We start from the raw sequence: 22237 nt of genomic DNA, 5'->3' as shown, positions 1-22237 counted from the left end.
CTTTTGGAAGGCTCTTGGATGCCAGCGAGGCTCGCTCACCAATCTCTCGGATATCATGCTTCCCGGTGCGCATTCATATCCCTTGCCTAAGAATGAGCTGGTTTGCTGACCCAGCCGCTAGCCTCCGTTGCCCCAAGACAGGTCCAGACACCCATGACGTCTCCTCTTGCCGTCCGACGAAACATGAACGACTTCTTGGAGAGGGCATTCGTCATTCCTCCGGAAATTGCAAGAATGGTAATGGCTCACTTGGATTTTGAAGACGGCTTCTGGTGGACCGACGATCTTGCCAGCCTTCCGCCACACAACCCGGCCCAAGCTTCCTTCCGCAAAGATGTCGTCGACAGACCACCACCAGTACTTAACGTGCTTGCAGCAAGCTGGAACATGAGCGATACCATGTACAGCTTTTGGCAGCTCCTCAAGCTGAGCGGCGTGCTCTCGGGAAATCGGGATTTTGAACTCGCCCAGTATCCGGTTCTGTATCGCGCCAAGCTCTTGCTGCGAGAAACACTCTTCTACGACCTCCAACAACCCGATCCCGCCATCCATGGCGAGCCCAGCAGCTCCACCTCCCATGTCATCTTCGACGAGGCCGACTCGTATGGGCGCTTCCGTGTGCTTTACCCTTGCATGGTCCAGTTTCTACAGTCGTTCGACGAACAGATGGCACGGCCCAGTCCGCTCAATCCCAAGCACTGGTTGGCTGCGTTCTTCGCGCTCTGCATTTTCAGCATTGTGAAGACGATCCTGGTCGACAGGGCAGCGCACACCCGCTTCACCTCGCCGCCTCACTCGGGGATAGCAGCCATGCACGCCATCTATAAGGCGCTCGTCTGTGTTTTCGCCTGGGCCACTCCCATGCTGCTGGATGCCCAAGATGTGGACGTGAGCCACGATGACCGAGAACTGCTGCTCTCAGTTGGAGTGTTTTTGGGCAGGAGTTCGTGGCCGCAACGCGGTATCCACTCGACCAAGGATTTTCTCCTCCTTCTCGGGAGCAGAGAGATTGACGGAGGCCTTTACCACGGGTTTATCAAGCAACGATCTCCTGCTAGGCAAGGGTCGTTCGTGCTCCCTCCGATCACTAAACCGGAAGAAGCTCGAAAGCCTCTCCCGGATATGCGCCCTCTCATCACTACCTGGGCACCTGGGATCCAAGGCCAGCCGGACCGGGATATTTACGTCTTCAAAGGCGAACCCGACCGGATGCTCACGTCCCCCCAAACTATGGATCCCGGGCGACGGCATACCGTTGCGGAGAGCCCGACGTTCGTACGGCACTCTGGCAGGGTAGTAACGTCGCCAGTCGCTACTCCCAGAATTCGCCCCTCGTACCAGCGGCCTCCGCTGAGAAGAGTCTATTGCACAAAGTGCAACGAGTACCCGGAAGGCTTTCGGGGCGAGCACGAGTTGAGGAGACATAACGATGCCAAGCATGCTGCTCTGGTTAAGAGATGGGTTTGCACACAACCCCCGGAGTCCTCTGGTTCACCCCAGCCCGTGATTCCCCTCGCCAAATGCAAGGCATGCGTCACGCAAAAGCGCTACGGCGCTTACTACAACGCTGCCGCTCATCTCAGGAGAGCTCATTTCAACCCTCATCGTGGCGGCAAGGCGAGTGGAGACTGGCCGCCCATGTCGATTCTCAAGGACTGGATGCGCGAGGTCCGGCAGTCGATCGATGTGCAAGACCAAGATGACGGGTCGAGCGGCGACGAAGAAGCACATGACTATAAAACAGTCCACGACTACATCTCTCCGCCCCGCCAACGCTCGCCGGTCGTGGATGCACCGCGTCTCGCACCCGCGCCTCACGCACCTCCTCAGGCCCACGGCCCGCCGTTATTGGCACCCTCTCTCGACCGCGTCAATCCCGTCGGCCCTCCTCCCATTATCATCCAGAGCAGCCAGAACGCCTTCCTGACACCGACGCAGACCCTTAAGAGCGACGACCAGCCACACGCATCGGCCTCCTCGTCCTCAGCGGTTCGAACCAGATGCCCTCATCCGGATTGCGGCCGCGTCTTCAAAGACCTGCAGGCGCACATGCTCACGCACATGGAAGAACGGCCGGAGAAATGTCCAATTGAGACTTGCGAGTACCACGTCAAGGGGTTCGCCCGTAAATATGACAAGAACCGGCACGCCTTGACGCATTACAAGGGAACCATGGTGTGCCCGTTTTGCCCCGGTGCCGGCACACCCTACGAGAAGGCATTCAACCGTGCGGATGTGTTCAAACGTCACCTGACGGCGGTGCATAACGTTGAACAAACGCCGCCCAACAGCAGGAAGCTGATTCTGACTGCAGGCCCCGGGCGAGCCGGCGGGCTGGGCGCCAAGTGCAGCATCTGCCAGAGCCAGTTTGCCACGGCGCAGGAGTTCTACGAGCATCTAGATGACTGCGTGCTAAACGTTATCGTTCCATCGACGCCCAAGACTGCCGGCAGCGGAAGTGGCAGCGCTACGGCGAGGAAAGATTCGTCGGCGAGGACGTCGACGACGGCGAGCACGGACAAGGGCAAGGAGCTTGAGGTGGAAGTGGAGGCACAGAGTTCTCGAGAGCCTACACAACCGCAGGCTGAGCAGCGCGATATCAGCATGGACACTGGGCCTACAACGGATCGCGTGCCCAGTGCAAGCCATGGAGAGGGTCCGGATCACAAAGCAACCCCCGTTGAGCCAAAGGAGCCAGTGCACAGCGATCGGCAGGAGCAACAACCTGAAGAGCAACACGTCGAGTCGCAAACCCACCCTCGCTCGTCTCAAACGCCACCGTCTGCCTCGTTAAGTCCCCGCGTGCGCGAACAGGAGTCGCAACCGCAGCCGGAGCCTGAAGCGAAACCCGAGATCCAGGTCGCGATCCCTTCCAGGGAGGAGCCGATGGAGGTCGAAAAGGCCGATTCCGCGAGCGCGAGCCAGTCACAGCAGTCTGAGCAGCCGCCGCCAAGCATCAACGCTGTCGAGGCGAAACGCCCGATGTTGCGGCCGGAGGTGACCCTCGGTTCGCCAGCGCCGGACAACATGGACACAGACTAGCCACGGGGCCGGGTGGGCGCAAATCAGCAGAACCAGGTTTGCTGGTCTGCCGCCATCATCCCGGATTCGTCCTCTTGTCGACGATTTTTCTCTTTTCGAGAGATGTACATATTCTATCATATATCCTTTGATCGGTCACGCATTCACCTGCCCGCCTGGGAATCCATGACAATGTGGTTCCATTCTACCATGCCACTTTTTTTTTCTTCCCTCCCCCTTTTCTGGACTTTTGTCGTTATTATTCTTATTATTGCCACGTATCGCCATGGCTGAGTGGAGGTGTGGGCGCTAAGGCGGCCAACTTGTGTGGACGGGATCAAGGGTCCGGATGGGGAGGGATATCCTGGGCGTTTAATAATTCGGAATTGCTTGGGAGATGGGGAGGGTCAGAACGGGAAGATGTGGACGCGGTGTTTCAACTTTCTTCTTTAACATTATTTCATGCTTCGAGCAAGCAGGTCTTCTACCCTGGTCAGCTGTAGGATGGGGTGGGGGGGTTTCTCTTTTTCAGGTCCTTCACGGTGGGACAACAGACACACGTAGACTGATGACTGACGTGCGCGATCGCTTGCGCCTTGATCTGGAAGGGGGGCAATTTGTCCAATTCTTATCTTGTGACAAGTTTTGGGCTGAGGATGGAGCAGCTCATGAACAGGGCGTGTTGTCAAGGCGAGGTTGTTGGAGGAGTAGGAGTGTGGGAGCGAATCAAAAAAAGAATTGGTAGATTGTTGTCGGGGATACTCCTGCCGAGTGAGCTCCTCTTGTCCTGTGCTAGCTACCATTGAATCTGGATGTGAACCGATCGGTGAGGGAGGATGTCAGCAAGCGGTGAGATGGGCACGGGAGTGGATGCTGCTGGCAATGGTGGTGGGTATCATCAGCCTTTTATGTATATTCGACCCCATGACAATGCTGCTGGTGGTGATGATGTGAGCAGTGACATTATTATACAGCAACGGAAATGCCAGTTCCGAAAAGCCATTGCACTCTGAAAAGACTTCCTTCCGACATGACATGAGAAAAGCAAGATGATGATGACACACAAAACCCCCCCATCTATCTCTAGCAAGAAGCCCCATAAAAACCGACACCGACGGCAGATTATCTAGCCTCACTGGAGCGATTCAGTATCCAGACATATCCGAATGGACCCGCTCCTGTCCAACTCTCCATCCTGCTCGCCCTGCACCGCAGGTGTCGGCCCAGGCATGGGGGGAACAGGCGCGGGAGAGGGGGGCACAGGGCGCGGCTTCCGCGCGTATCCCTTGAGCATCCTGAAGCAGGACTCGATCCAGCGGCCCTCCTCGACGACGGCGTGCACGTCGGCGATCATCTTGCCGGCCTGGCGCATGGCCTCGCCGGGGGTGACGATGTCGGCGAGCCGCAGCTCGCCGGCGGCCTTCTCCATCTCGGCGCGGAGCAGCCACCGCTCCCAGCTCCAGCCGGCGGCCAGGCCGGTGATGGCGGCGACGTTCTCGGTCGAGCCCGACACGATGGCCTCGAGGCAGTGCACCTTGACCGAGGCGGCCGACGTGGAGTCCCTTGCGGACGAGGCCGAGACGGAGACGGGCGGGCGGGGAGGACGCTTCGGCCCGATGGGCAGGCACACCCAGGCGCGGCGGATCTCGTCGAAGCCGGCCGCGTGGAGGCGCGCGAGAAAGGAGCGCGTCGGGTTGGGGTCGTAGCCGAGGGTCTGCAGGGCGAAGCCGAACTCGACGGCCTTGGCGTTGCCGAGCGGGCCGGCGTTCATGATGTCTGCGTCGAGCAGGTTGAATTCGAGGTAGCCGCCGGGCTTGAGGACACGGACACATTCCCTGAGACAGGCGTCCCACTCGTCGATGCCGTGCTCGCCAAAGAGCTTGAGAACGGCGTGCAGCTCGCGGGCGGAGATGAGGTCGAACTGGTCGTCGCCGAAGGGCAGCTTGGCGAGGCTCTTGACGGCAACCTGGCGGTGATTTGGCGGGCCGCGGATGTTGCTGTTGCTAAGCTGGCGGATGGACTTGGTCGTGACGGTGTAAATCTTGGTGTTCGGGAATTGGAGGGCGGCGTGCCACGCCCAGTCACAAGTGCCTTGGCCGGCGAGATCGAGGATGCGGGCGCGGTCGCGGCTGACGCCATCGGGACCTGGTGCCATGCGGCTCTGGCGGGCCAGACGCTTCGCCACCGGAGCCGAGACCAGACGCCCGCCGTTCAACAGCTTGGTGGCAGCAACCTGCCAGGTGGCCATGCGCATCTGGTACAGAGCCTCCGCTTCCTTTTCGGCGCGCAGCTTCTCCGGGTCGTCGACAATGTTGTCATCGCCTCGCACGACGTTGGCGCTCATTCGCTTCTTGGCGGACTGCGGAACCACCGAGAGCTGGAACTTGCCGAGCAGCTGGTTCCGGTGGGCGTCCCTGAGCGAGACTCGTTGAGCTTGGAGAGCCTCGAAGCGCGAGTGGCGGTGAACGAACACGTCCGTGGAACAGGCCCGCACGGTGTAGTCGATGAAGGCGCGGTAGTAGGCAGACTCCTGGCGCAGAAGCTTGGAGGGCAGGCTGCGGGGAATCTCCTTCTTGAGCACGACCTCGGAGAACCGGACCGCCTTCTTCTTGGGCTCGGCTTGTTCCGGTTCAGGAGAAGCGTCCTTGGGTGGCACGTCAGGCTTGTCTTCTGATTCGGACTCATGCCCAGAGTCGTCCGTCGCCTCGGCGTCCTCAGAGAAGCCGGCAACGCCTTGGAGGTACACCCGCTGGGCGGCCAACCACATTTGAGTGCGCTCCATGTGTGAGAGAGCGTTCTCTTCCTGCTTCGCAGCCTGAGGAGAGGCATACTCCTTGATGATCTCGTTGACGTCAACCGGAGAGCTAGGTTCCTCCCCCGCGGTTTCCGGGACGGGAGGGCCATCATCAGACTGCCTCGGAGTCAGCGGTACTTTGCGGGCGGTGACGGGCACCGGTGTCTCCTCCACCCGGGTTGCGGTTGGGAGGTCCTCCTCGTTCTCTTTGACGGGCAGCTCAACCACTCGCTCGACAATGGCGGAAGGCAAGTCGTCCAGATGCAGCGGTCGCGGCGGAGGCGGCGGAATCTTGTCAGTTGGCCGGCTCCACGGGATCTTGTAGAAGTTCTCGGCAGTGGTCGACGTCGGCGGAGGAGGCTCATCTGGCTGGGTGCCCGGGTTCCAGGTGCGGCGACTCGCAGACGAAAGCTCGGAGAAGAAACCGCCCGGAGAAGGGATCTCGAGCCTTGTCAATCCGGCTAGGGATTGCCTCTGGGATGGGGCCCGGGCCAGAGGGGCGCCGGTGATGAGAGGAGGGAGCCGCTGGCGGGCCTCGGCCATCTCCTGTGGCACCTCAATGACGGGCGCGGGCTCCTCTTCCTCGAACTCGGAATCGTTGCCAGAGAGTGCTTGGAGCGTCTGGAGAGCACCGGGTTGGAGACGCACACCCGTCCACTCCTCGTCCTCACTGTCCTCGGCTCCGATCATCGGGGTAGGAGGGGCCGACATCTGTGCCAATTCCTCCGAGTTAATGCTCCCGTCGAGGGACGGGGGTGCGGAGACGCGGGGGATCTCCTGTGTCTGCCGCAACTCCATGAAGGTCTTGACGGCGGGTGACATGGCGACCGCGGAAGGCGGTGTTGGTGGGATGGGTGATATTAGCTTCTTCGCAGCCGAGAGAGCCGAGTCCGCCGGGATGACCAGGGGAGCCAAGGATCTCCGTAACTCGAGGGACGCCCTCGACGCTGTCCTGAGACCACGCAAACTCCGCTGCCGGACGATCCCATTCGCCCGAGGGGGCTGATTCTGCGTGACTTCTTCGTCAGAGACATCGTAAAGATCGTCAAACTCGGTCACGTCGGTCATGATGCTGTCCCGGTTGTGGCTGGTATTCCAGCGGGAAGACGGGTTGGACGAGGAAGCCTGCGAGCTGGAGTCGTCGTTGTCGAGATCGGCCTCGCCATCGGTGGGCACGCAGGACGGGGTGGCCGGCAGGATCGGGGCGGCGAGGAAGTGCTGGCCCCGTGGGGTCGGGAAGTGGTCGCTCATCGGCGAGAGCCACTGCTCGATCTTCTCGACGGACTGCCTGTTTCTCCTCCGCTCGACGAAGGCCTCTCTCGGCGACAGTTCGGGCTCCTCTATTATAGGTTTAAGCGTCCGGGCCGGCCTCCTCCGGCCCAGCGGAGAAGGCTGCCGGTATGTGTTTCTTGGTAAGAAGACGTGGTCAGACATGGCCGTTTGTTTATTTTCGTAGGCCCAATATAGAAAGAAATGGCGTTAATGGGAGGAATGGAAATAGACACTGCGAGTAAGCTGCAAGACGTCCTGCGCCGGGAAATGTAACAATAATTAGGAAAAAAAAGGGCGGGAACGACAGGACCGGCTTCGGTCAACGAAGCACTATTTCTTGTCAGTGCGCAGCCGGTGCGAAGAAAAGAAGATAGAGGGAGGCAAGGAGCACGCGGACAGGTGACTCCAGGTGTAGATATAATCTGAGACGGAGGACTGAGACGAAGGAGAGCAGGAAAGCCAGCGGATCTCCACCTGAGCGCCTAACGAGCGGCCGAAGCTGGATTCCGGCCCAGTTTCCGCTCGCACTCCGCAGGCAGGCGAAGTGTGACTGGCCTCTGTGAAGCACAGATGGGAGGCCGGAAGGGGACTAGTGCACCGACTGACGGGTGGCATGCGACGGACGGCTGCTCGCGTCGAGGAGATCAATCCCGAGGCGACACTGCGGCCGCGAGCGAATCAGCACCGGCGCAGGCTGGACAGACGGCTTCTGCTGCGCATCGATACACAGTCGATGGCATGCCGTGCTAAGGCGCGCGCCAATGGGGGGGTGGTGGTGGACGGCGAGAGGTGCATCGGCGCAGCCAATCAGGGCACCCGGTGCCAACACAGCATGCCGAGCGGGCGCTTACACGGGCAGCTGCCGCCATCGATTGGACGCGGCTGCTTGCCGCTGCAGATGAGCCACACATCCCGAATCTCGAGTCGAGCTCAACCCAACAGAGCTGCGAGCCGGCGGCGGGGACGGGGAGACGGCGAGGTGGAGCGCAGCCACGGAAATGCACGAAATATCAAAGACTCGACTTGGCGGGCCGAGACGAACTGGCAATATGCTGCGTGTCGTGTCGTGCCCCAAGCGGGCCCTCTGCCGTGACCGGGCTATCGACTTTAGTGTAGCGTAGCCTCCGATCCGTGGATGCAGCCGCGCATCTAACCGTCCTGGGGAACGCATGCCACTTGCGCCCGCCCCATTCGGGCTGCAGACGACGTGCCGATTTCCTGTTCCGGCCGAGACGGAGCCGCTTGGGGTGACCAGGTCGGGGATGATCAACAGTGAAGTGCCAGAAAGGGAACGCACTCTCTTGTGCCCAAGAGGTGCGTCACACCTCCACCGGTTTACTGTGTACACCAGCATCTCCGGAAAGGAACATGTCGAAGAGCCCAGTGCACTCTATGTGTTGAACCGACCTCAGCCTGTGGTCCGGCCCCCGCGACCGGGGCTTCCATGCAGGTTGGAAGTTCTCAACCCGCAGCTTGCATTGAAGTCGTTCCGTGAAGGCGCCGGTAGCGCTGGGTGCAGCATCGCGAAATTAAGGGCGCAGCGACAAGTCTCGCGATGACGGCGATACGATGCAGCGTCGCGTCCAAGACAGGCGGACTGACGCGCTGAGACCGTGATTGCGAATGGGAATGGCAAGCACTCAAGATTTTGGATGAATCCTAAACAACTCCCCTCCTGTGAACGGAAGCGCCCACTTGGCGCTGGTCGGAGCTTGGAAACGCCGTGGCAATGCTGGACCCACTCACCGCCTCCGGTCGCTGCTGATTGGCCAATCTCAGTCCCAGCGTCCTGCGAACTGTGTGACGAGGACCTGCCCCGCCATGAAAGCAACCCCGCAGAGCCCAGTTGCAGTTTGTTCGAATGAGGGGCAGCTTCTGGGCGCGATACCTGCGAAACCGCGACAGGGACAACAGCAGCAAGTGCTCGATATCACAGCTTTCGCCCCATATTGTCTCCGAAAAAACAGCATCGTCCAATCCTAGTCTCCCGCCCAGGCATGGCTGAAGCCGGGCCAGCGGGCCGTGAGGTAATCTACTGCGGAGGTAAGCAACTCTCACTGGAACCGCTGGAACCACCGGAACCACTGCTCGTGTGACATCACCAACTCCCCAACAACCATAGACGCCATCAATGCTGACGGCTCGCATGATACGTCCTAACTAGTCTGCACGCTCCCCCCCGAGGTACGAAACCCTGCCCGTCCGACACTCGGCGAACTAAGCCCACGCGCTGCTGCCTTTGCTATTCTCTAACGACCACGTGCAGTACTGCGAGTACGGGGGAACCGTCAAGAAATGCCAGGAATGGCTCGAAAAGACACATCCGGCCCTGTACCAAAGGCTATGGTCCCCTGGTACGTTTTTCGTTCCGCCGTTCCGCATCGCGAACCTCCTCCCAACCGTCCATGGGAACCCTGACTAACCAGGCACCACCTCCTCCCTCTCGCGGGGAAGCAGAAGCCATCGAGGCAGCAACAGCCTCCCTGTCCTTGGCCGCGCAGGAGCGCGCCGCCAAGGACGCGGCCAAGAAGGCGGCCAAGGCCGAGGCCGCCGAGCAGAAGCAGGCCGAGAAGCGGGCCAAGAGCGTCGTGACCATCAAGCGCATCGAGCGCAACAAGCGCAAGTTCGTGACGGCCATCACCGGCCTGGAGGCCTTCGGCCTCGATCTGAAGAAGGTTCCGTCTCCCCGTCAATGGCCTCTCTGTGTGAGCGTGAAAGAGAGATACGTGAGAGAGAGAGAGATAGATTTTCAGCGCTGACACTAAACGTGCGGCACCCCGAACACAGGTTGCCAAGGACTTCGGCAAGAAATTCGCGACCGGGTCGTCGGTGACCAAGACGCCGAGCGGCGGGGAGGAGATCGTGGTCCAGGGCGACGTGAGCGGCGAGATCGAGGAGTTCCTGCTGGAGAAGTACAAGGAGATCCCAGAGGACCACATCGAGCTAGTCGAGGACAAGAAGAAGAAGGCTGCTGCGGGTTAGCGGTCCCGGTGAGACGATTCGGAGTTCCCGAGTTGGTTGTGCTGTGCAGCTTCAGGGGTATATTATTGGGCACAATGAACAGACACGTTCCTCCCTGGATCTCCTGACGGTTCTATGACTCCCCAGTGCCAACCAATTTCCGTAGACTACGCCCGAAGACCCGTTGCAAACCTAGGTCACCCAACAAACGCCAATCCATGCAACGCGACTGATCGCCCAGATTCCCACACAATACCCCAACGAAGTTAACCCACAACACCCAAAACAAACACCCATGGCTAAGCTGTCAGCCTCCCGACCCCCATTACACTCGCTTCCTCAACACCCTACTACTACTACTCGCGCCGCCAGCTGCAGAAGCCGCCGGCGCCGCCGCCTTAGGTGCAGCGGGCGCTTTCCTCGTCGTGTTGCCCGCCGCCGCCACGCCCTTCTTGACGGTGCCCACGACCGCGCGCTTGGCCTGCGCTGTCGTCGTCGTCGGGGGCAGCTTCGGCTGCGCCCCCGGCGGCGCCGTCATGGGCCGCTTCCTCACCACCGTCGAGGCGCTGCCTTCGCTGGTCTCGCTGGCGCCACTAGCTCGCCGCGCTGCCGTGCGCGTGGCAGGTCTCGATGCGGGGGGGTGCACGGCCGCCGTGACCGTTGCGCCTCGTTTTCGTCTTGCTGCGGCTGTGCCCGCGCCGGCGGTGCCGGCGCCGGCACCGGTGGTGGAGGTGGTCATGGTGCTGTTTGCCAGGCTGCTCGCGGCGGCGGAGGCTGTCGTTTTTCTTCCTGTCGCTGTGGCGGGGCGTGCTGTTGACCGCGTGCCCTCGACCACCTTGTTGAGGATGCTGCTGGCCGCCGCCACTCGGCCCGGCGTGACGGCGGGGCGTGACATGCCCGGCCGAGCTGGGGTCGCGACACTCCGGGGTGCGACCCGCGAGTTGGAAGTTGCTGGCGACAGGACCTGGCCGGGGTTGCGGGCGTTACTTATCGCAGGGTCGGCGCGCATCTTCTTCTGAGGGGTCTGGACTTCGTTCTCCTTGTCTCCGCCCGAGATCTCGTGACTTCGGAGATTGTCAGCGCTCCGGATTGCTGGGAGGACGGCTGAGCGCAAGCACAACTGACCTTGGTCTTTTACCCTGACGGGAAGAGGATAGCGCCATGGGCCGCACCGGAGGCCGCGACGGTGCCGGATCCTTCGCAGGCACGGGCGGGCCCCTGACAGCGCTTGTAGTCGCGCTCGCTTTTTGCTGCGGTTCCGCCGAATACTTCTCCAGCAGCTCTCCCATTGTGAGCTTACGCAAGGCCACCGGAATGCGGTTGACCCGGATTTCTATCCGCGTCCGAAGGCTCTGTGCGTGGATGTTATAGTTTGCTCGCAGTTTGCGGGCGCGCTCGGTAACTGCAGAGGCTGTCAACTTCGGTTCTCCCCCCTCTCGGCGGCGCGGACATACTCTCGAGTTGGAGGTTGTCGATCAGTGCCTGCTTCTGCGCAAGCGTGATTCCTACCCTCTGCCGCTTTGATGGACTCTCTTGGGCTTTCGGACTTGCGCCCTTTGTTGGGATCATCTGACTCGCCATTTCGACCGAGTACTGCTCCTCACTGGACATGGGGCTGTCGAAGGGATTTGGCGCTTCCCTGCTGTCGATCGGTTGCACTCGCGGTTTGACTCGCGCGGTAAAAGCAGCGCTGATTATGTGCGAATTCGGCCCTGGATAGTTGTTCGCTTAGGGAGCCTGCGGAGTCTTGCTCAGGTCGAGTGATCAAGCTGAGGTTGTGGAAATGCAAAGTTGGGAGAGATGGGTTGTCGGAAAAGAGTGGCGCGCTTTGCGACGTGAGTGGCCCGCGAGTCGCAAAGTAAACAAACCCTGAGCTGCTGGGGTGGGCGTACATAGGGCAGGAGCTTGACAGGGGCTTCGAATTGCTTGTGGGCCCAAGCTCTGCACAGTGCGAGGCTGAGCCGATCGGGAAGTGCACCACAGGAGGCGACATCCAAGCTCCAAGCGGGTCCAGGCTGAACCCGCCTGACGCAGTCATTCAGCCTCCAACCACCGCCTATCGCTCCCGACGAAGACGCCATCAACAAGCCCCTCCGCAAGACAAGGCGATTAGCGCAAACCAGAATACCATTTCATTAACTCAACAGCGCCTTATCCGGCTTATCCACAGCAGGCTCACCAGGATGGTTCTCGAAGCGGTGGTCGTCGTGGTCGACAACAGCGAGAGCAGCAGGAACGGCGACTACGCACCGACCCGCTTCGAGGCGCAGTGCGATGCTGTCAACATTATCTTTCAGAATGTCGTGCAGGGCAATCCAGAGTCATCGGTCGGGCTGATGAGCATGGGCGGCAAGGGGCCAGAAGTGCTGGCGACCCTCACAACGGACCAGGGCAAGATCCTCGAGGGCCTGCATCAGACCAAGAAGAAGATCCGCGGCTCAGCCCATCTCTCAACCGGCATCCAAATAGCAAGCGTGAGTTGATTTCGGGCAGATGAACTACCGGAGAGTCAACGTCGCCGGCTAACCTCCTGGTGTTCGATGACAGCTTGCTCTCAAACATCGCCAGAACAAGTCGCAGCGGGCGCGCATCGTCGTTTTCGTCTGCTCGCCCATCGAGGAGACCGAGCGCGAACTTGTCGTTCTCGCCAAGAAGATGAAGAAGTTTTCCATCAGTGTCGACTTTATCCTATTCGGCGATATGGACGAGGAGAATCAGGCGAAGCTGGAGGCCTTCAACCGCGAGATCAAGGGCACGACCGATTCGTCGCACCTCGTCGTTATCCCGCCCAGCTCGAAGCTCCTCAGCGACCAACTGATTGCGACGCCGATCCTGCTCGGCGAGGGCGCGGCCGGCGGCGCCGGCTTGGGTGGCGAGGCCGCCGGAGCGAGCGAGGACTTCCCGTTCGGCGTGGACCCATCGCAGGATCCCGAGCTGGCTCTGGCCCTGCGCATGAGCATGGAGGAGGAGAAGGCGCGGCAGGAGAAGCGGGCGCGCGAGGAGGCCGAGGCGGCGAAGAAGGCCAGCTTAGAATCGGTCAAAGAGGAGGGCGAGGGCGAGTCCGCGCCGCTGCTGGATAAGGATGGCCAACCGGGCGGCAGCAAGAAGGACGACGACAAGATGGACACTTCGTGAGACACCCCACGATGGGGTGAGGCGCAGGAGAGTATGCCAGGGAGGAAACGGCAAACTGCGTAGGGGCTCTGTTGTCCCAAGTCTGTAGACATAGACGGTGCTCCCATTCAGAGAATAACCCCAAGGCCTGGCCGCCCTTACTCGAAGTAATGATACCACAAAACGCCTGAAAACTCCGTCTTGAAAACCCCGTCTTGACATCTTTCCCACGCTCACTGCCCCCAGCCCAGCCATCCCAACTAGGGCAGTTCCTACCTGTTATTGATCTCGCGGATGTACGACCCCAGCTTCCGGTCGAACATGTCGCACCGCACGGGCATCTCGAGCTGGTAGAAGGGGTTCTTCATGACGTAGTCGGTGTACATGTCGTACACGCGCCGCATGGTCGCGTCCACGTTGGCCTGCGTCGGGTCGGTGAAGAGCAGGAACTTGACGCCCGTCAGCGTCGTGAAGCACTGCATCCGGAAGTTCTCCGACTCGAGCACCTCCAGCCCGGACGGCGGCTCCGGGCGCGCGGGCATGCCGCCGGCCGTGGACGTGGTCGACGTCCGCTTGGCGGCGGCCGCCGCGGACTTGAGGGGGTTGAGGCGGGCCGTGATGGCGTGGACGCTGGGAGCGCGGGTTATCGTGTGAGCTTCTTCACCGACGAAGGATAGAGCAAGGATGGAGGGAGGGTGAGGGGGGGAGGGGGGTAAATGAGAGTGGGGGGATGGATCAGATGCCATGTCCTCATACCCGTGGAAAGTGCCCGCCAGGACGAGGTAGTCATTGGTGCTAATCTTGTTCAGGCCGCCCTCATGGAAAGTGCGGTTGTAGATCAGGCCGCCGGCCTTGTTGATGATGATGAGGGCGAAGACAGTCCTGTCAGTTATTTCGCGTGAGTTCACTCGATGTCCTCCTGTCTTGGCGTGAAACGGATGAGGCACACGCACATGGTGAAGACCGTTATATCATGGCTGACCAGGCAGAATGAGAATAGTCTATATGGATAACGCAAGCGTAATGACCGGCATGGATGTCGAGAGCCTGACGGGGTGTATCGGTTCGGCAGGCTTGCAGCGGTGATGTCGCTGTTAGAGGCTCGTGGTGTTGTTGATGAGCCCGCAGCTTCCACGAAGCGCTCCACAGTCCTCCGTTAGTTGGCGCGCTCCTGCGTAATTCAGGCACCAGAGTTGAGCAGGTGGTTGGAAGTGAGGGTTAGGGTAATAATTCACCATGCTGCAAAGCTTACGCAGGAGCACTCAAACCTGGCAATTCATTCAGACAAATTCAGACAACCTGGAAATCAAGACCTGTGGCCAGATACAGGATTGCACCCTCTTTACAGACCCCGAACTACTGTAGCCGGTATCACGACACACCGCGGGCTGCGACACTGAACCAACAGTACTACGAAATACGAATGTGGGTCGTCCGATTTTGCTATTCGAGAGCTTAGGGAGGACGGAGCACAAGCGGACCATCTCAGCAGCAAAAAGCATGTGAAGGTAAGGCCATCTCGGGCCGTCTCGTCCTGCATGGCCGGCCATTCCCAGCCAGCGACTTGTCAGGCAACTGCCTCTACTGTGTAGGTCCATACCGTACCCCGATCTGGACATGCAGGTCCAGGAAATACCACGGCAGTTGCACCCCACTAGGGAAAATCATCCAGGATCGGTCGGCCACAACCCGACGGAGTGCGATCCCGCCCGGCAAATTTCCATGCCGCGCTGGGGCGCCATTCCCGCCATCCGCCGCTGCGCATTCCTCGCGAGCCGAGTGGCCCGGCAGCCAGGTCTCTCACAATCTTAGCGCGAATAAGCTCGTGCTGCGGCCCTGCAGTGGATCGGGCATGGCGGTCCCATCTCCACCCTCCGCCGCCATCCTTGTGGCCACATGGAAGCTTGAGCGGAAGTTCGAAATCGTAAGGTAACGTAGCCCTGGAGTTGCGACCGACCGGGGAAAAAAATGCTGCTCGGGTTGGTCCGTGGATATGGCCGCCACATAAGGGAGGGATTGGCAATCGTTTTGGTTACCTGAACTTTCTTTCCAGCAACTTGCCGCTCATTTGTCGCATCGCCTGCTCGTGCAGCCCGTTTGCTTGTCAGGGTCCGCTGCGAACTTACTCGCGCTCTGGTAAGGCTCCAGTGCTTGCTTACTCGCCAGAAACAAGCCTCAGCTTTCAGTCGTTCTTTTCGCTCCCGCCTTCCCAGAGGACGTTCAACGCAGGTCACCAAGGCGAATATCGAGGATTTGGCCGTCTGTGCACCTTCTTTTGTCTCCTGGCAGCCAACAAACAATTATCTGGGTTCCGCGGTCTCCGCAGCGTCTTTTCCAAACCGGCCGAGTCTCGCAGTGCTCCGTACCTGCGGCCAGCCCGGGTCCACGCTCCTTTCCCGTTCCCAGCAGCGCCCCGAACCCGTTTTCTATGTGCCCGTAGCGTTAGCCAAGCAAACCCCCCCCGCGCCGCGCCGCCCCCTGGCCATGACAGCTCGTCGGCGCCCGGCGCTGCACAAACACCAGCAGACGCCGCCAAACAGCAAAGACCGCGGCGACAAGGCATTCGCCATGCCGGCACCGTCGCCACGGGTCATCAATGCGGGGCCGTCGCTCGAGAAGGCCGAGATGTACGGAATCGACGACAATCGGACCGTCTTCAGCCGCGCCATGGCGCTGGCCGGACGCATGTTCATCGAGACCATCCCGCAATGGCTGGCCATCGGGGCCATGCTGTCGCTCATTTTTGGCGGCTGCTGCTCCAACGTGTTTGCGCTCGAGTCCATCATCAAGGTCGAGCCTGCAAGCGGTATGTTTTTCGTTTTCTGTTCCCTGTCCTGCGCTGGCTTGCGACAGTGAACATGCGCGAGCCGGGTGTTCCGGGGGAGGGGGGGAAATGTGAGCAGCGGGAGGCTGACGGCGCTTTGCCGTATCCAGGAACACTCTTGACCTTCGTTCAGTTCCTCTTCGTGGCTGCCATCGGGTTGCCGTCGCAGTTCGACCCGAACCGTCCGCCCTTCTTCCTCAAGCCGAACAAGGTTCCCATCCGGCGTTGGCTCGTCAACATCGTGCTGTTCTTCAGCATCAACGTGCTCAACAACCATGCCTTTAGTTACGACATCTCGGTTCCGGTGCACATTATCCTGCGCTCAGGCGGCAGCATCACTACCATGATTGCGGGGAGCCTGTACGGCAAGAAGTACTCGCGGACCCAGGTCGTTGCAGTAATTCTCCTTACTGTCGGCGTGATCATTGCTGCGTGGTCCGATGCGCAGACCAAGGTAATTCCTTTTTTTTCTTCTTTCCTTCCCAGTGTCTGATCGCGGTGAACGAGACTGACAAGTATCTCAGGGCTCACCATCCGAGAAGTCGGTCGAAAGCGCGAGCTTCGGGACTGGCCTTGCCATTCTCTTCATCGCCCAGGTGCTGTCGGCCATCATGGGTCTCTACACGGAGGAGACCTACCGCATCTACGGCCCGCAGTGGAAAGAGAACCTGTTCTACTCGCATCTCCTGTCGCTGCCGCTGTTCCTGCCCTTCCTGCCGTCCCTGGCGAGGCAGTTCATGAAGCTCGCCAGGAGCGCCCCGCTCGCGCTTCCCGTCCCCAACCCGGAGGACTACCCGAGCGTGTCGCCCAACGTCCAGCGAGGGCTGCAGAAGATCCAGATACCCAGCCAGCTGTTCTACCTCGTGCTCAACGTGCTGACGCAGTACGCTTGCATCCGCGGGGTGAACCTGCTGGCCGCGGCCTCCTCGGCCCTCACGGTCACGATCGTGCTCAACATCCGCAAGCTCGTGAGCCTGCTGCTGAGCATATGGCTCTTCGGGAACCGGCTGGCGTCTGGCACGCTCATAGGCGCGGTGATTGTCTTTGGTGCCGGAGGGCTGTACTCGCTGGACGGGAAACGGAAGCAGCCCGTCAGGAGAGGAGGTGGGGTGACCAAGTCCTGACTTGAATAGAGGCTGGTTTTCGCCAAGGTCGCTCTTTGTTGTACATATTCATAGGGTGCATGAAAATGCGAAGACCTTCAAACGGGCGCTTGGTTTTCAGGCTATGCCGCCACCTTGGTGTCCACATTGCGATCTTTAACCCCCTCAAGGTGAGTACCTCCCTAGGACACCATTTTGCCTTGTACCGGCCGGGCTTGTCATGGCAGCATGGAAATTGCACCGCGGTGGGAGTGCTCGACTGGCCAGCGCTCTGCTGTGGGTATTAGTCAAATCAGGGGTGTTCATGACATCAACGGAGGCGGGACCTGGTCATACACAGACCTCGCAGGGCACCAGGGACGTTGCAGACAGGCCACTTCGGCTGCGCGCCCCCGAGTTTGGTACTTATCGTAGTTGCGGCCCCTCACACCAAAGTAGCAGTCAGGTGTCTCCCGACAACTGGGACGCCATGTCCAGTTGCGCACAGGCAATGATGGCAATGTATTGCCAATTCTCAGCCTTCCGAGCCTGTTTGGCAGTGTCTTCGCACGACCGACTGGCCTCGTCAAGCCCTTGTTAAGCAGCCACCTTGGTCCGCCAGAACAAACTAAGACCTGTATAATTCCCTTTCCCTAAGGAAGAGTTGCATCGCTTCTGGCAGAGGCGTCCACTGTCGGATCCCTTCTCAGAAGATCATGCAGAACAAGACAGGTGTAAGGGATATGGGTCATAGACTCTGTACAGATTTCGAGGAATTGTTTGTGGTTTGCCTGTTATACTTCTGGTGACGTGCGAGCACGACCTTTCAAGAGAGCCCTTCTCAGGAGACTCATGTTGTGGGACAACTCTAACATGCTTGCTCAACAGTACAGAAAAAAATAGCAAATATTAGTTTATGAACTGAAGCTTTTCCATGTGCAAAGATTATCTTTCTTGCTTATATATTCATGCAGGTCTTTTTTTTTTTTTTTTTTTTTTTTGGCGGGGGGGGGGGGGGGGGGGGGGATCGTAGTGTAATACCTTTATTGCTACTAATCTTCAACCCTGAACTCTATGCAGTACTCAGGTCCCGTAAACACCGGCCCAATGACCCCAAGGTCCCTAGTCCCTGTTTTCCTCTGCGCAAACTGAACCCTATAGCTATGTTTCCGTGCCTTCCTTCATTAGGTACGTCTCGCTGGGTTAACAATACCTGTCGCTCTGCAACGGATACTCAATCCCTAATACTCTAAACACCCTACACCCCTCCGTTCCTGCGCTGTCCCTTCCTCCCATCTCTCATCGTGCGTCGCTCTCATGCCCGGACTCGCGCCTCCCGCTGCCCCTCCTCTGGCTCCGCGATACCAGCCCAGGGAAGTACCTAGGTTCGTGGCCCGACAGATGCAAGTCCCGCACGCCAGCCTCAGCTGCCGGTGTCCCGACCCCGGACCCGGCAGCCGAGCTTACCAGCGACGATGCCAGTGCCACGGAGCCGGCAGAGTAAAGCTGCGGCTGGCTTAGTGACGTGGGAATGGGAGCAGCCGTGGGGCTTCCCGTTTGGAGCGGAGGGACGCCTGCCGGGGCGGGCGCCGAGGTCTGGGTCGCGTGGCCGGTCTGCTGTAGGGGCTGTTGCTGCTGCAGCTTGGAATCGGGAATGCTCGTGACAGCGCCGGCGGTCGTGGTGTTGGTCTGGGCCGAAAGGGCTGGAGAGCGCGAGGGGTGGGCTGCGGTGTTGACGTCGCTCACCGAGGGCGCGTCCGTGGGAAGGGAGGTGTATCGCTCCAGCCTGGGATTCCGTGTTAGGCGCTGCTCAGTCTTTCACTTCAACATGGAAAAGCAGCATCATCAGACCACTCACATCATCCGCTCCTCTAAGAGCGTGTGATAGCGGAACTCCTCTCTCCGATCTGGCACGTTTGTCTTCACCATCGTGTTCCCCAGCTTGCCCGGCAGGTGAAAGTTCTGCCCCAGCCACTGCTGCTTGATGGAGAACTCGTACCCGCTCTGCTTGACCGAGTTCTTTGCCAGTTCGCACATATCTACAGGACTCAGCTTGTAGATCTGCGCGGCAACCGCATACTCTTCAATCAACGGCTCCTTGGTAAAGGCAAACTGGAGCGGGTCGTCCGTCGAGAGCGATACGTTCAGGCCGCGCTTGAAATATTGAGGGAACGGGTTGCGCTCGTACGCCAAAAACAGCGCGTTGTTGCTGAGCGGGGACATTGCAATGCCGATTTGCTCGAGGTAGAAGACGTACTGCAGCAGCGGCACCTTGCGGAGCAGCAGCCCGTGGCTGATGCTGTGACAACACAGCGCCGCCACCGCAAGATGCTCGCTGTCGCCTGCCTCACCGCAGTGCGGACGCAAGACGAACGTGTTGAATCCTCGCCGCTTGCGGAAGTGGTTCAGCGACACCAGGTTTGCGAAGAGATAGTAGATCCAGTACGTGTAGGGCGGGTTCTGCTTCGTGTCCCACGCCCGCGGCACCGGGAACTTTTTGAAGAGTCTCCGCTCGACCTTGCTCTCGTCGTCGACGCTGTCGAGGCCCACGACACGCTGCAGGAAGATGTGCAGCTTGGGGTGGCTGGTTGGGTCCTTGGTGACCTCGAATAACGGCTGGAAGAGATTCCGGACGATCTGTTCGAACGACGTCATGAGGCCGCTTTCCTTGTACACGTCGTAGAGCCGGGGGATCTGGATCAGCCAGCGGACGTTGTGCGAGAAGAGCTTGTTGTCGACGACCCAGGCCGCGAGCTTGTCCCACTCGTCGAGCGACTTGCCGTAGATGGAAATGCGCCACTCCACCATCTGATACTTACTCGACTCGAGATCGGAGATGACTTCCTTGGTGATCTCAGCCAGATACCGGCCCTTAATGAAGTTATCTGTCTTGAGGAAGATCGTCCGCAGCCGCGACTCGCCGATCGGGTTGTACTTGAGGTTGAACTTGTCGAAGCGGTGGAACGAGTCCTTGTGCGCGTGCATGTCGAGCGTGTCAATGCTGAGGTCGTAGGCGGTCAAGTTGATGCTCTCAAACACCTCGGCCAGCGTCAGATGCTTCCCGTCGCGGAACAGGACAATCTCATCCGGGAACTTCTTCATCTTGCTCTTGATGAAACGCAGCAGGTGCTTCTGGTTCATGCAGGCCGAGTGGTGGACGTGCGTGTCGACCTTCCTCACGTTGTAGAAGTCGCGGTGCGGCACCTTCTTGCTGTCGGCCGTCTCCTGATACTCGTTGAGGAGAATGTAGAGGTTGAATTTGCCCTCGAGATACTGCAGACGCCGGAACGCAAAGCTCTTGATGGGGCCGTCCGACGAAACATTCAGAATCTCCTCGAGGTCCAGGTAATACTCCTTGATGGTTGGAACGTCGACGAAGGGCGTGCCGGCCTTTGCCGACTGTTCGTCGTCGTAGACCTGGTACACACCGTTATCGTCTAACTGGAAAGTCATCTCGCTCGGCCCCGGGAGTGGCAGCAAATCGTCCATGTCGAAGTCCTCGCCAATGTCCTGGCCCGGCTTGCGTTTCCTGGCGTTTGACTTGCGCGGGGGAGCGCTGCTGCTCTGGTCCGAAGGTTGCTCCGGGGGATTGCCGCTGCCGCGCTGTTTGTCGACATTGAGCACCAAGCTGTTTTGCATGCTGTTGTTGGCACTGTGGGCGTCGCGGGCGGCCTTCTCTCGACCCTCGGTCCACGCCGGCTCCGGAGGGGGCGGGTAGATGTTCCAGCTCGGATCATCTTTCGGGTTGTCGCCGGGTCGTTGGAGCGACAAGCGGATGTACTTGCGCCTGATGTCCAACACTTTCTGGACGCTCTTGAAGATGGTGCTCAACTCGGCGTCGATCTGGGGGTCCGCATCCATGAACGTACTGCTCCCGATACCGGTAACTGCACCGCTTAGTAGCGTCTGCTGCTGGATGGCGGAGCCGAGCTGATTCCCTGCATCCGGTCCCGCATTGTTACCCCGAGCGTAGCCTCCACGGCTTGGAGGGTGATCGGTCCCAAAGTGGCTGGGGTCTCCTCTGAGGGGACGCCCAAGCGCTGGCTCAGGAATATGAGCCGCGTCCGAATCCGGAAGCCTGAGGTTACTGAAGCTATGGCCGAGATTGGACGCAAGGTCCGAGTGAGAAGACGAGAGCCCAGCGCCCGCAGAGAGGAGCGGACTACTGTGGGACGACATTTGGGCGAGCTGGTTCAGCTGGGTGCGGCTCTCGGCCTGGCTTCGCTGGTAGAACAACTTGGCATCGGTCTGGGTCATTTGCCGCTCGGCGACCAAGTCGTAAAAGGCCGTCTTGTGAGGCATGTCCCGCGGAAGCATACCCTCCTCCATTTCGGCCCGGTCCCGTTCGTGGCTTCCCTCTTCTAGCGAAGCGTCGGCGCCAGCGCCAGCGGCGGCAGGGCCGGGGACGCGACGGTGGGGGTCATGTTCATCCGGCTCGCCGTCCGAGTCGGTGCCACTCTGAGCATGCGCCGTGTACGCCTCGTCGTCCGAATCGAGGGCGGGCATTTGCGTAGCTGGGAGCTTGGGCGACGTCGAGTTTGATGACGGGTCATGCAAGCGCGGGAGGTCTGGTCACAACAATTAACTGCCTGATCCACAACGGAAATGCTGCGCTGCACCCGCCGCTGTCGTGTCTGTGTTAGGTTTGAGGGCTTGTCCGATGGTTGGTTGGTTGGCTGGCAGGACGGGTTGGCGGTTGGGTGGGGGAAAAACAAAGCTCGAGGCGTGCTCTCGATTTTTGACTCAACACTCACCAACCATGACTGTGTGGTGAAAATCAAGTCGAAGCTGTGCAACTCGGTTCTGGGAAAGAGCATCTCTGGTCGCTACCTATTGAGCCATGCTAGAAAGGTGATCATGCGCTATTTGCTTTTTGTGCTCCCTTTTTTATTATAGGAAAGAATAAGCATGTGACAAAGGTCAGTCACCGCCTCCCACATGTGGTGGCTTTCTGTGAGTTGAGGTTTGTTTTATGCCTCTTCTATCCGAGGAAGGTGAGTCAAGCGTAGCGGGGGTTCCAACAAGATGCAGGGGAGTCGCTGTTATCTAATCAAGTAAGACTTATCGGGCATCGATGTATGAACGACCCGAGCTCATCCTCACTTCCTTAGGGTATTATTCACAAATAAAGATATTTGCAAGCTTATAGTTTCATTTGATGAAATATGT

At 59.5% G+C, this 22237-nt stretch overlaps 8 protein-coding genes across 8 annotated transcripts; 4 read left to right on the top strand and 4 right to left on the bottom strand.

Moving 5' to 3' along the window:
* The first annotated feature begins 120 nt into the window (after nt 1-120).
* Nucleotides 121-3259, top strand: THITE_2112395 (uncharacterized protein). Its single transcript, XM_003651710.1, has one exon. It carries the CDS (start codon nt 184-186, stop codon nt 3040-3042), a length of 2859 nt encoding a protein of 952 aa, XP_003651758.1. The 5' UTR covers nt 121-183; the 3' UTR covers nt 3043-3259.
* Nucleotides 3260-3960: 701 nt separating this feature from the next.
* Nucleotides 3961-7333, bottom strand: THITE_2112394 (uncharacterized protein). Its single transcript, XM_003651709.1, has one exon. The coding sequence runs from the start codon at nt 7247-7249 to the stop codon at nt 4154-4156; it is 3096 nt and encodes a 1031-aa protein (XP_003651757.1). The 5' UTR covers nt 7250-7333; the 3' UTR covers nt 3961-4153.
* Nucleotides 7334-9084: 1751 nt separating this feature from the next.
* THITE_2044100 (uncharacterized protein) lies at nt 9085-10069 on the top strand (the record flags this gene model as incomplete). Its single annotated transcript, XM_003651708.1, has 5 exons — nt 9085-9130; nt 9252-9271; nt 9354-9441; nt 9542-9762; nt 9875-10069. 5 exons carry the CDS (start codon nt 9085-9087, stop codon nt 10067-10069), a joined length of 570 nt encoding a protein of 189 aa, XP_003651756.1.
* Nucleotides 10070-10199: 130 nt separating this feature from the next.
* On the bottom strand, nt 10200-11949 carry THITE_2112390 (uncharacterized protein). The gene is made up of 3 exons (XM_003651707.1): nt 11503-11949; nt 11174-11450; nt 10200-11112 (listed from the first exon to the last, which is right to left on the bottom strand). Exons 1-3 carry the CDS (start codon nt 11657-11659, stop codon nt 10374-10376), a joined length of 1173 nt encoding a protein of 390 aa, XP_003651755.1. The 5' UTR covers nt 11660-11949; the 3' UTR covers nt 10200-10373.
* A 159-nt stretch (nt 11950-12108) lies between these two features.
* Nucleotides 12109-13299, top strand: THITE_2076671 (uncharacterized protein). The gene is made up of 2 exons (XM_003651706.1): nt 12109-12522; nt 12596-13299. The coding sequence occupies exons 1-2, from the start codon at nt 12232-12234 to the stop codon at nt 13181-13183; spliced, it is 879 nt and encodes a 292-aa protein (XP_003651754.1). The 5' UTR covers nt 12109-12231; the 3' UTR covers nt 13184-13299.
* On the bottom strand, nt 13282-14397 carry THITE_2112388 (uncharacterized protein). The gene is made up of 3 exons (XM_003651705.1): nt 14116-14397; nt 13919-14044; nt 13282-13792 (listed from the first exon to the last, which is right to left on the bottom strand). Coding segments are annotated over exons 1-3 (486 nt in total). The 5' UTR covers nt 14118-14397; the 3' UTR covers nt 13282-13434.
* Nucleotides 14398-15407: 1010 nt separating this feature from the next.
* Nucleotides 15408-17273, top strand: THITE_2112387 (uncharacterized protein). Its single transcript, XM_003651704.1, has 3 exons — nt 15408-15968; nt 16097-16440; nt 16511-17273. The coding sequence occupies exons 1-3, from the start codon at nt 15647-15649 to the stop codon at nt 17108-17110; spliced, it is 1266 nt and encodes a 421-aa protein (XP_003651752.1). The 5' UTR covers nt 15408-15646; the 3' UTR covers nt 17111-17273.
* Nucleotides 17274-18755: 1482 nt separating this feature from the next.
* THITE_2112381 (uncharacterized protein) lies at nt 18756-22039 on the bottom strand. Its single transcript, XM_003651703.1, has 2 exons — nt 21823-22039; nt 18756-21693 (listed from the first exon to the last, which is right to left on the bottom strand). The coding sequence occupies exon 2, from the start codon at nt 21572-21574 to the stop codon at nt 18923-18925; it is 2652 nt and encodes an 883-aa protein (XP_003651751.1). The 5' UTR covers nt 21575-21693; nt 21823-22039; the 3' UTR covers nt 18756-18922.
* Between the last annotated feature and the right edge of the window lie 198 nt (nt 22040-22237).

Source organism: Thermothielavioides terrestris, chromosome 2, assembly GCF_000226115.1.
Source record: "Thermothielavioides terrestris NRRL 8126 chromosome 2, complete sequence".
NCBI classification, from domain to species: Eukaryota; Fungi; Ascomycota; class Sordariomycetes; order Sordariales; family Chaetomiaceae; genus Thermothielavioides; species Thermothielavioides terrestris.
Note: the sequence above shows the minus strand (reverse complement) of the source record. Positions and strands in the feature narration are given on the sequence as shown.